Source organism: Neolamprologus multifasciatus, chromosome 6 (genome assembly GCF_963576455.1).
Source record: "Neolamprologus multifasciatus chromosome 6, fNeoMul1.2, whole genome shotgun sequence".
Lineage (NCBI taxonomy): Eukaryota > Metazoa > Chordata > Actinopteri > Cichliformes > Cichlidae > Neolamprologus > Neolamprologus multifasciatus.
Window position 1 is genome coordinate 31,245,878 of NC_140444.1, and position 13,032 is coordinate 31,258,909.

General features: G+C 42.8%; 2 protein-coding genes across 2 annotated transcripts in view; both read left to right on the top strand.

Moving 5' to 3' along the window:
• The window catches only part of LOC146517339 (zinc finger protein GLIS2-like), a 340,746-nt gene that overhangs the window by 51,769 nt on the left and 275,945 nt on the right, over positions 1-13,032 (top strand). The window lies entirely within an intron of this gene.
• LOC146517341 (beta-1,3-galactosyltransferase 5-like) lies at positions 251-8,995 on the top strand. Its single transcript, XM_085163126.1, has 2 exons — positions 251-521; positions 6,527-8,995. The coding sequence occupies exons 1-2, from the start codon at positions 478-480 to the stop codon at positions 7,611-7,613; spliced, it is 1,131 nt and encodes a 376-aa protein (XP_085019252.1). The 5' UTR covers positions 251-477; the 3' UTR covers positions 7,614-8,995.

A 13,032-nucleotide genomic window follows, 5' to 3' on the forward strand; every position in this document is an offset into this window, starting at 1 on the left:
GCTGCAGCAGGTCGGCTCAACAGGTGCGGCCAGTCTCTGCGCGGGAACACTCTCGGGAATGCTCGTCACCGCTCGGAGGTAAACAATCCCGTTCCGAGAAAGAGAGAGAGAGAGAGGGAGAGGGGAAGGGAGCGACATGCACACAATAACACATGGGCAGGCAGCCAGGCGTACGGGCGAGAGCTGTCGGACCATGACACAAAATATAATTCCCCCCCCCCCCCCCGTGTCCCGTCTCTCTCCTCCCCCTTTTCTCACCGCCCTCTCCAGTCTCCTCCGCCTCCCTCCTTCTCTCACTTATCCTATATCACACACAATGAAAGGAAAAAGACAAAATAAGTCGCTTCATTCATTTATCTGGAAACATTAATGGATGGAACTCCTTAAGTGAGCCACTTAAATAAATAATCGCTGGATTTTGTGGCTGAAGCGAAGAAGAAAGAAAAAGAACAAGGAATCACGAAAAGAAGGATCGTCATGGGGGATTCCGACACTGGCTCAGGTGCGAATGGAACGAAGGGGTAAGAACTTATCAAACTGCTTCCAAACCAAAACTCAGCTTTGGTTTCCTGAAAAGCAGCAGCATGTAAAGGCTCTGAATTCATCATTCTGGGACGCATTAGTCACTGTTCTTTAGCTTTCATTCATATTTGATTCCATTTTTTGTGATGAAAAAAGTGACAAGATCAGTATGAAAAAATTTAACTGATTAAACTTAATTGTTAGCGTTCGGGGAGAAGCTGACTTATGCGATAATATAAGCTATACATTTTCTCTACTTGAATACTGGATACCTGACAGACATAAAACTCATTAATTGAAGTCACTTTCAACTTATTTAAAAGCAAGAAACAGTTTTGGTGTCAATGAATGATTAGAAAACAAAACAAACGAAAACTAACATTTTTAAAGATGTTATTTAACGTATTTTGTGTGTTTTATTGTTGAAGGTGTGTTAGAGCTATTGTTCTGCCTGGTAAGTTAGACAAAGTTGACTGTCTTGTTCTGAGCAGGAAATGATTGATGATTAATGACTAATGACTTGCATCTAACTGATTTTTCTTGGCAAGTTTGTTGCTACACATCAGTATAACAAAACATAGTGAACACAATGGGTAGACTATTAAAATGCAATTTGTTTAATCAGTCTGGCTGACAGAACAAAATAAATAATAAAATACAAAAGGCAGTGTGCAAATAAAACATTCCCAGAACTCCAATGCTGCGCATACGGGGTCTTTACTATCCACTTGGCTTGACTGAAGTACAATGGAAAACTTTTGGGGAATCAGAATTACAGATATGAGCAGTATTACTTGAGAAAAGAAAATGAGTCAAACTGGTGTGGCTCTACTCAGGCACGTGCAGGGGGGGGGGGGGGGGGGGGGGGGGGGGGGTCAGAGGGGCTTGAGCACCCGCCCCTTTCCTGATGGGTGCCCAAAGTGCCCTTTTGTTGAGGCAACTTTTTTAAAATTCTTTTTTTTTTTAATGTGTGTGTGCGTGCAAAATAATTCTCATGATATAACATTGTCCAGACATGCCTGGTAAGGACATGAGGAGGAAACAGTAGGAGCTGTGTGAGGCTACTAAAGGCAGTGCTATAACATTTTTCTGTCATCATTTTATTATAGATTAAGTGCAAGAGTTGTTAGGTGTGGATAATTAAATTATAGTTTATTGCAATAGCAAGTTGTGCCTTGTTCTCAGATAGACAGCAAGTGGAGAGTGATATATGAAATGATGGGATGGAAGGAAGAAGAGAAGCAAAGAGTGATTCACAGGCAGAGCCTAAATTATTTCTCACAGTTTTTTGTTGCCTTATGGTTCCAAGCGCTGTCACCAATCTTTGCATTTTGTTATTATCTCATGATACTTGATACTTGTGTGAAAGGCATTAGCCACGTTGCTCGGTGATAGCATAATAATCTGTTTTACCTAGCTGAAATATATTGTCTGCGGGCAAATAGTACAGCCTTGAAAAAAAAGCTTGCATATGAATTTTCAGTCAAGTTTTTGGTTAACTTAAATACACCTAAAACAATGTCTAGATTGTGAAATGTTGGTATAATGGTGCTACTTCAAGCCTGAAAACAATCTCCCACAAAAAAAAAACAACGAGCAAACAGCAGCAGCAGGCGTCCTGACTGGGTTGTACGTTTAGATCCCTCCAGAGTTTTGTACACACAGTTTAGGTAAAAATGAAAAAGATTGAGTTTTTAAATTTAGTTCACCGTTAACTGTTGTCTGTGTTCTTCAGTTGTTTGAGAAGCACCATTTCAACAAACATGTTCGGGTAGAATATTGCCTTTAAATACGGGCATTGGATTCGTATCTGGAATCTTATAGTTATAAATTATAGCTCAAAAATGATTCTTTTTTTTTCTTTTTTTTTACTGTGCTGCAATTGATTACCAGATTATTTGTGCAATTAATTAGTGCACAACTAATTTTTTTATTAAATCTTGTATTTATCTTGTATCTTGTAGCGTTTGATAAACAATATTCTAATGAAAATGAGAACATGTACATTGCTCCATATTGTTACATGTTTCAGAAAATGTTTTGAAATTGTAGTGCACAGTTCAAAATTAATGTTTTTCAAAAACCATTGCCTCTTTGTAATACATGTTTATTTCCAAAGGAATTTCTAGAAGTTCAGAAGAGTAAAATTCAAACTTTTAAGAATTAATTAGAAGATCTCTTATGTAGTTAAACTAGAATACTCTGAGAGTTAGTATATAAACTCTTAACACCTAGTAAGCATTAATAAGTGTTAAATTATCAACTCCAGACAGATTTGGTACTTGTGCCAAAAAGTGATTGTCTGCCAAAAACTGATTTCCAATGTTTCTGTGTATTTTTTATGTGTAATATCTTTACGTATGTTCATAAATAGACTTCGGTGAACAGGGATTACAAAGGGGTTACATATAGAAATAAAAAAAAAATATCTGTTTTTCAAGTATCTTTACAACTCTGTGTTAATATACTTACATTATAGCCAATCCGGTCCTTTATCCCCACTTAAAATATTTTTACAGAACTATTGCAATATTTGTTGGCATTTCTGCTGTCCTCTTGGCTTACTCTTACAAAAGACATTTTTAATGTTAATGAGATTTTTTTAACTGCATAAATAAAGGTTATATAAAAGTCACTGCCAAAAACTGATTGCGGCTTCTACCTTGTTACACGAATGTTGTTTGTGGCTCAAGATGACTTTATGTCATCCATAAGGGATGCATTTGACATATGTTTAACATATTATAGGCCAACAAGTTACTTATAGCAGTTTAAATACGAGCAATCAGTTTTTGGCAAATACCGGAAATCAGTTTTTGGCAGACAATCACTTTTTGGCACAACACCGGCACCGGTTCTGACATAAACGGTAGTAACCAGACCGAAAAGCAGCGCACATTTCGGTGCTTTATTTCGGGGCTTTTTTCCCTGAGATGTCATACACTTTGGATTCTAGCCAATCATTTTACCTTTGCAAGCGTAGTAGGCGGGCCCAGGTACGTACGTTCTTTTAGAGCAGAGCTACAGATTAAAAATGCCGAAGGTGAAGCGGTCAAAAGTCTGGCTGTGCTTCACAGCAAAAGATGCAAACTCAGCAGCCTGCAGCAAGTGCTATTATGCTGATACTGTGCAAAGGAGGTAACACCTCGAATCTGATGAAACACCTGGTGACGCATAGCATTTTTTTAAAAGCATTTTTTGATAGCTTGTTGCAGGACCTTACACCGAGCACATCTATTGCGGGTGTGGTGCCTGTTATCGGACCCGAAGTTAGCAACATGAACCCGAAGAGGAGAGTCCTGTCCCCTAGCCCTGCCAGTGTAGCAGAAATGATGACGGATGATGAGGGCAGCTCTCATCTTCCTCTCCTGTTCTTTCTGTTTTTCTCCATCTTTGAGTGAAGTTAGTGCTCTCTCTTTTCTTTCCCTGGAAATACAGCAGCTGAACCTTTACCTGGCGACACACTGTGTGACAAAATGCAGACAAACAGTTTGTGTGATTGTTGATGTTTGTTTAGCTGATAGAAGATAACTCTTTATTGTCATTGCACAGTCATACATAGTACAATAGTACAATGAAATTGGAAAACTGTCCTACGTCGGCACTACATATAACACAACACGACACGATATGACACATCACAACGCAACACAAACAACACAACACAGTATAATAACTTAGTAATAAAAAAAGAAGAATAAGTGTATTTGTATTGCACACTGTTATTATTGCACATTAATTATTATTGCACCTTGTTATAAATATAAATATTATTATTGTTATTGTTGTTTTAAACATTGTTACCTCCCCCCTAAAAAAGTCCAGGGAGGTAGCCAATCAGGTCAGCTATTTGCATTGATCAGGGCTATTGCCCTGTTGTAAAAGCTGTCCTTGAGTCTATTTGTCCGGGACCTCAGCAGCCTGAACCTCCTGCCGGACGGCAGCAGCTTAAACACCCGGTGTCCTGGGTGTGTACCGTCCCGTAGGATGCTGCGTGCCCTCTTGAGACAGCGAGTGCTGTACAGGTCCTTCAGGGAGGGAAGAGGATGTCCAATGATTTTTTGGGCCATATTGATGACCCTCTGGAGTGCCTTTCTGTGTGCTGTGGTGCAGCTGGAGAACCACACACCGATGCAATATGTCAGCACACTTTCAATGGAGCAGCGGTAGAAGACGGTCAGCAGCTCCTTCTTCAGGTCCATTTTTCTGAGGATTCTCAGAAAGTGGAGACGCTGTTGGGCCTTCTTTAAGACCGCAGAGGTGTTAGAGCTCCATTGGAGGTCTGTGTCTATGTGCACTCCCAGAAACTTGAAACTGGAGACCCTTTCCACGCACTCCCCGTTGATGCTGACAGGCTGCAGCTCGGACTTCCTCCTTCTGAAGTCAACTACCAGTTCTTTTGTCTTGGTGGTATTAAGGTCCAGGTTGTTATCTACACACCAATCTGACAGCCTCTGAACTTCAGCTCTGTACGCCGTCTCATCTCCCCCAGAGATGAGCCCCACCACGGTGGTATCATCTGCAAACTTGATGACTGTGTTGTCTGGGTGGGAACTAACACAGTCATGTGTGTACAGAGTGTACAGTAGGGGACTCGGTACACAGCCTTGTGGAGAGCCAGTGTTGAGGCTGAGGGCTGAGGAAAGATGAGGCCCCACTCTAACTCTCTGTACACGGTCTGAGAGGAAGTCTCTGATCCAGCGGCAGGTGGTAGAAGGAAGTCCGATTTCCAGCAGTTTAACTATTAGTCTGTCCGGGAGTATCGTGTTGAAAGCAGAGCTAAAGTCAACAAAGAGCAGCCTGGCGTAACGGCCCTGCACTTCCAGGTGAGAGATGGTGGTGTGGAGCGTTGTAGCAATGGCATCTTCAGTTGATCTGTTAGCTCTGTATGCAAACTGGAGCGGGTCGAGTGTGGGTGGCAGCCAGGACATGATGTGACCAGTCGGACCAGAAACATTACATTTGAAATTACCTAACACTTAAAAAATGCCACTCCTTTCATGCCTCCCCCCTTCTGTAGCACTAGATTCTGATATATCACAAACACAACATACTTAGACCTACACTCCTTTCCCCCATTTTAAATTCCCGAAGTAACAAGTCTGTTAGAAAATATAAGAAGTGGAAAGCATAAATATGTATGTAAAAATGTAGAGAGTAAAGCAAAAAGTTGTCAGAAATTAAAATACTCAAATAAAGTACAGAATCCTAAAATTTCTACTAAAGTAGAATAACTTAGGTATTTGTACTTGTAACTTCCCACCTATGGTCACTATTAGATGTCACAAAGTGTGGAGTGCAGAGATGAGAACTCAAATGCAAAATTCACAACACACGTTTAATTAAAAAAAAAAATGAAGTCCTACAGGTAATAACAAGTTCAATAGCTCAGAGAGAAAACCTCAGAAAAAGTTTCACACAAGGCATTGGTGACAGAAAATGATCTAAACAGGCATCTGTGACTCAGTTTCAGTGCTATCGTTACAAAAAAAACAATGTGGGAAATCTTTATAGACCCTTTGATAAAACCTGCGCAAACAATCGTTTTCCAACAAAGGTCAAAGTGACTTCTGATGAAACAAAGAAATGGCCTGTTTTTCAAGTGTTATCATGACTGTATTATCTCCCTCCAGGAATTTGTTGCCATTTGTGAGTCCTTATATTGATGCTATAAATATTGTTCCCTATACTGAGGTAATGATTGTTAATCTTTCACTGATAAATTGGCAGTGCTAAAGAGGCGATCACAATAGCTGTGGGCTGTGTTCACCTGGCTTGTACTTAAATCATTAAGGAGGTGCACATCAAGTTGTTCCATAGGTTATGTCACAGGGTTTCAGAGGAGCGTTGATATGGTGCAGATTTCCCACTGAAGCATAAATCTTCAGTATCAGTGAGCTTAGAGATTTTCAGCTCTAACTCAAATGTTGTGAAGCTGCGAACTTTGTTAACAATGGAAAAGAAAGGTGATATAACACCACTTTTATCTTTTTTGTCTTTTTAGGGAACTTGTCCAGAGCATCTTTCCACAGAAGAAGATCTTATTTCATTCCTGGTTTCAGCTCCTGCTTGTATTTTGTGTTTTGGCCTTAGGCTTCTGTTACACCCTGTCCAGCAGCTCGCTGTCACTATGGCAGAGCTTCCCACTGCAGGAACAATACCAGTGGTTTTTAAACCAGAACAGTAGGGTTAATGCACCTGCTTATCGCATTCACCCCAAACACAAAGTTATATTAAACAAAACCACTGAAACTTCTACCCTCCAGTACCACCAAGCCTATCCACGCAACTACCATTTTCTTATGGATAACACAGAGGTTTGCAAGAACAAGATCCCATTCCTGGTCCTCATGGTTCCAGTGGAACCAAAAAATGTGGCAGCTCGGGACGCGATCCGCCAGACATGGGGCAAAGAAAACATAGTTCAGGGTGAGGTGGTACTCACTTTATTTATGTTGGGTGTCTCTAGAGAAGATGATGTTGATAAGCTCAAACAGGAAAATTTGCAGCACCATGACCTGATCCAGAGTGACTTCATAGACAGTTATCTAAACTTGACAATCAAAACCATGGTGATCATGGAGTGGCTAAGTACACACTGCCCTGCAGCAGCCTATGCCATGAAGATTGACTCTGACATGTTTCTGAATGTTGACAATCTAGTAATCATGCTAAAACAGCCGGGCATCCCCAAGACAAACTACCTGACAGGGATGCTTATGTGGAACAGACCAGTCGTTCGTTCCAAGAACTCCAAGTGGTATGTGCCTGAGGAATTGTATCCAGAGCCTGAATACCCGACCTACACACTGGGTATGGGATATGTCTTTTCTAATGATCTTCCAGAGAAATATGTGGAAATGTCAAAGTCAGTCAAACCCTTTAACATTGAGGATGCTTATATTGGGATGTGCATGAAAAAGCTTGGACTTGCCCTCACAGCACCACCAATACCCTCCCAGTTCAAGGCCTATAACTATGCATATAATCGCTGTGAATTTTCCAAGGTCATTACATACATTCTTGGTTCGTCTAAACAGCTGCTGGATTATTGGACAGACCTGAAAAAGCCTGGACCACCTTGTCCTTAACACCTTAGCTTTATGCTAGAGTTTTAATGCATTTATAGATTGTTATAAACTACCTAAGTTATTTATTTTTTTAAATGTGATTTAGAGTTACTTGTTTGGAAAGGTGAAGGTGAACAATTGCTTGAAGGTTTTATAGGTTTACCAGGTCTCATCAGGGTGCACTTTTACATGTGTGATTATTATGTGAGGTTACTTAAATGCGTTTACAAATAATACAGCTGGGGTTAAACTTTAAATTGACTGTTAATGAAAGGTGTAAATATTTTAAAAGATTATAAGGTTTACTTTACATATTAAAGTACATTTAATTAAATGGACTGTTCTTATTCATTTGAATGTAATGAATATCCATCCATCTTCATCCGCTTTATCCGGGGCCGGGTCGCGGGGGCAGCAGCCTAAGCAAAGAGGCCCAGACCTCCCTCTCCCCAGCCACCTCCTCCAGCTCATCCGGGGGAACACCAAGGCGTTCCCAGGCCAGCCGAGAGATATAATCTCTCCAGCGTGTCCTGGGTCTGCCCCGGGGCCTCCTCCCGGTGGGACATGCCTGGAACACCTCACCCAGGAGGCGCCCAGGGGGCATCCTTACCAGATGCCCAAACCACCTCAACTGGCTCCTTTCGATGTGGAGCAGCAGCGGCTCTACTCTGAGCCCCTCCCGGATGGCCGAGCTTCTCACCCTATCTCTAAGGGAGATGCCAGCCACCCTTCGGAGGAAGCTCATTTCCGCCGCTTGTATCCGCGATCTCGTCCTTTCGGTCACTACCCACAGCTCGTGGCCATAGGTGAGGGTAGGGACGTAGATCGACCGGTAAATTGAGAGCTTCGCTTTTACACTCAGCTCCCTCTTCACCACGACGGACCGGTGCAGCGTCTGCATTACTGCAGCTGCAGCCCCAATCCGTCTGTCGATCTCCGGCTCCCTTCTCCCATCACTCGCAAACAAGACCCCGAGATACTTGAACTCCTCCACTTGGGGCAGGACCTCATCCCCGACCCGGAGTGGGCACTCCACCCTTTTCCGGCTGAGAACCATGGCCTCAGATTTAGAGGTGCTGATCCTCATTCCCGCTGCTTCACACTCGGCTGCGAACCGCTCCAGTGCGAGCTGGAGGCCCTCACCCGATGAAGCCAACAGAACCACATCATCCGCAAAGATCAGAGATGAGATCCTGAGGCCACCAAAGCGAAAGCCCTCCGCCACTTGGCTGCGCCTAGAAATCCTGTCCATAAAAATTATGAACAGAACCGGTGACAAAGGGCAGCCCTGGCGGAGCCCATCACCCACCGGAAACGAGTCCGACTTATTGCCGGCAATGCGAACCAAGCTCTTGCAACGGTTGTATAGGGATCGAATGGCCCGTAGCAATGGGCCAGACACCCCATACTCCCGCAACACCTCCCACAGGACACCCCGAGGGACACGGTCGAATGCCTTCTCCAAGTCCACAAAACACATGTAGACTGGTTGGGCAAACTCCCATGCACCCTCAAGTATCCTCGAGAGGATGAAGAGCTGGTCCAGTGTTCCGCGACCAGGACGAAAACCGCATTGTTCCTCCTGCATCAGAGGTTCGACTAGCGGACGAACTCTCCTTTCCAGCACCCTGGCATAGACTTTCCCGGGGAGGCTGAGGAGTGTGATCCCCCTGTAGTTGGAACACACCCTCCGGTCCCCCTTCTTAAAGATGGGGACCACCACCCCGGTCTGCCAATCCACGGGTACTGCCCCTGATCTCCACGCAACATTGCAGAGGCGTGTCAGCCAGGACAGCCCTACAACGTCCAGAGCCTTCAGGAACTCGGGGCGGACCTCATCAACACCAGGGGCTCTGCCACCAAGGAGTTGTTTAACTGCCTCAGTGACCTCGCCCCCAGAAATTGGCGGGTCATTCCCCTCATCCCCAGACTCTGCTTTCTCCTTGGAAGACGCGTCAGTGGGATTAAGGAGGTCCTCGAAGTATTCCTTCCACCGCCTGACAATTTTCTCAGTCGACGTCAGCAGCGCGCCGCCAGCACTATACACAGTGCAGGTAGAGCACCGCTTTCCCCTCCTGAGACGCCTGACGGTTTGCCAGAACCTCTTCGAGGCAGTCCGAAAGTCTTTTTCCATGGCCTCTCCGAACTCCTCCCACACCCGAGTTTTTGCTTCAGCCACTGCCCGAGCCGCATTCCGCTTGGCCTGTCGATACCTGTCGGCTGCCTCCGGAGTCCCACAGGCTAACCAAGCCCGATAGGACTCCTTCTTCAGCCTGGTGGCTCCCTTCACCTCTGGTGTCCACCATTTGGTTCGGGGATTACCACCACGGCAGGCACCAACCACCTTGCGGCCGCAGCTCAATGCAGCAGCTTCGGCAGTAATGAATATGTTTTTCCAAAACCTCAACCTTTCAGTGTTCTCTTGAATCTTGTGAGAAATGTCATTCACATACTAGAGTCTATGATAATACCACAGTAGAGCACTGTCCTGTTTTGTTTTCTATCACTGGCAAATCTGGGATCCTTAAAAGCCCTTAGAGGACAGTTTCTGACATACAGAAAGATACTAGTTACAGAATACATATTTTCTCTATATTGCCTCAGATTGTCTTAATCTGCAAAGCAATTTCAGTTCTTTTAGACTGTTTCTTTATTTCAATTGTATTAATCTCTCATTGCATACATCTGTTACGTTCCCGTTGTGTTCTTATCTCTCCCACCAGAAATAAGACACACCGACAGCAAAGACTCAAAACAGCCAAGGTTCACTGCACATCTTAACCTCCTAAGACCCAAACTCTTCCATGGCATGCATTTTTAATTTCTCTTTGGTATTTGGGCATATTGGGATCCGATGAATGTAAAAACAAAGAATTACCAGATTTTTTTTAAACCGAATTTTTGTTTCTGAGAAAAAATGAGAGCCACATATGAGGATATATGTTTTACATTTTGATGAAACGGAGGCAGTATAATGTCCTCGTAAGTTGATATCAGGCCCTTGTAGAGCAAAATTTAGTGATTTGGTCTAGACAACCAAAAATGTAATGTCCACATCATAGCTGGACTGGCCATCGGGCATACCGGTGGGTCGATGGCGATTTTTCATTTTTATTTTTTTTTGCAACGGTATAAACAATGAGAGGTGATGGATTGGCCAGATGCTGGCCGATGTGTAAAAATAACTCAGTTGTTTTTTGGTGGCTGTGGCGGAGCTGCCACAGAGGCCAGCAGGTGGATGAGGAAGAGGGGAGGCAGGAGGAGGAGAGACCCGAGGCGGCCGCCGGCCCGAGTGTCAGGTGAACTGAACTTCAGGTAAGAAGTTATGACCTGCAGTCTATCTGGGTCAGATATAAACCAAGTTTAGGTGGAGTTTATTTTCGTTGTGCTGACTTTTTACAGTCAGTTACAATAAGTTGTACTGCGTACTATGGGAGCAATGATGTTACTGACAGTGAACTTTATTTTATTCATAAGGTTAGTTAGTAGAGTTGCCAACCGTTCTGTAAAAAACAGAATCGCCCCGCATTCAGAGAAAATATTATGCATTTCGTACGGAGCTGAAAAAGAACACAGTTTGTCCCGGACTTCAGCTGGAATGGAAGAAGACACAAAGCTGGAGTTATTCTGCGTCTTTATGCTGTCAGCTGCCTCTTCTTCTCTAATTCTCTCACCCTCACTCTCCTGTTGCTTTTCTGACGCAAGTCCCGTCTCTCTTGTTTGTTTATCGCCCACTTTGCGCCAGAAAAAGTAAACCAGCGGATGTTGCGCTAAACAACAGCAGCATGTTTAAGCTTGATCAGCTGTTGTTAGAATTTATTTAATATTAATTTCTAGTATCAGCTGATGTTTGCTGGAGCCACAGCTGTAAAAGCTGCTGGTCATGATGTTGGTTTGCTTATCTGGTGAGAGGAAAACATGAAGATGAAACCAGGAGACGTCCTTACTGAATCATCAGAGCTGAACAGGTGATGGAGAAACAGGTTTACCTTTTAGGTGACATGAATGAGTTGAAGGGAAGTTATGAACTGTTTCTGAGAAATAACACCAGGATCCTTTTCTAAGTAGCTGACAGCTGATAGCTGTGCAGGGGCGGGTCTAGCAAAATTTTCCCAGGGGGGCAGGTAGGGCATTAACAGGGAGAGGGGGGCACAAAGAAATACTTTTCTGTCTTATTATAATGTAAAATGTCTAGCTTTTAATAAATAATTATCTGAATCTTACAACCAAAGTTATCATCTGATGTAAAATGTATAGAAGTCATACATATACCAACAAGACTGTACATCACTGTCACAACAGCATTTGTTTTCATTCAAAGGCTTTATAACTTCTCCTATAATACCTGGTGAGCCAGTCTCTAGTCAAAATGCCCGGCCCGATTTTTTTGTCCCACTCCAGCCCTGGTCCACATATGTGGACCGCCAGGTCCTAGGAGGTTAAAGCAAAATGCACCTAAGTTGGAGGGTTCTGATCTCAAAGATGGCCAGCATTTAAGGTTAAAATAGTACTGGAAGACTGCAATTGATTCACACTCTCTAACTACACAAACAGACTGCATGAATTCAGATACCACCATGTAGTACTTCATTTAGTATGCTGTAGTAACAAGTGGTACACTTACTGGAAATGACATTTGCAATGGTTTACTGATATTTGCAACATGTCCTGCAAATTGCAATTATCATGTCAAAAATAGAAACATTTTACTAAGACTAAACAAATGCCTAGTGGCAGCTAACAAGCATCTGTTGGTGGCAAGCTTGTTAGCACTGACATCGTCATTGTGGCTGATGATATTTTGTACTTATGCAACAGCTTTTGGTTGACTTTCTTTCTCTACAGCTCTTATAGATAACCAGTTCCCGGTATTCATGATGACTTATATGTTTCTTTTTATTTCAGTTCACATTAAAGGGACAAGCTGTGTGTCATTTTATTTGTTTATTTGCTTCAATAAAGGAGCCCTCTCTCAACTCCAGATGCATTTTAGGAATGGACACATTCTTCAAGATGGCATGCTGACATCCATTTTGACGTCCCAAAAATGAAAAATGTGAATAAAACTATCATAAAAGTAAAAACAAAAAACAGAACACCAACAAAAAACAATATGGTAGGATTCAAATTTAGAATTTTTGAGTATTTTATCAAGGGTGCTATGAAGAATTGTAGTTGCATTTTATTAAGTTTATGACAGCAGCCATACCTGCCCAGGGAGTAATCTGTCAGGATGCTTTTGACAATGTGTTATTTCCTTGTTAGATGACACATGACTTCCTCAAAAGGCACATGTTATGCAAATAACATGAAAACACTGCAGAAATATGATACCAGAATAACACGCCCTCGTCTGACACCAACAACAGGCATTCAGTCTCAGCTACGTTTCTCTTTTTACTTTATTTATCCTTTATGAAATGCTTCATGTAATACATCC

What these genes read in the sequence shown, in the direction of transcription:
- LOC146517341 (XM_085163126.1), top strand. Translation starts at nt 478, where the DNA reads ATGGGGGATTCCGACACTGGCTCAGGTGCGAATGGAACGAAGGG. An exon ending in GGTGCGAATGGAACGAAGGG is followed by an intron (nt 522 to 6,526) that starts GTAAGAACTTAT and finishes TTGTCTTTTTAG; the next exon opens with GGAACTTGTCCAGAGCATCT.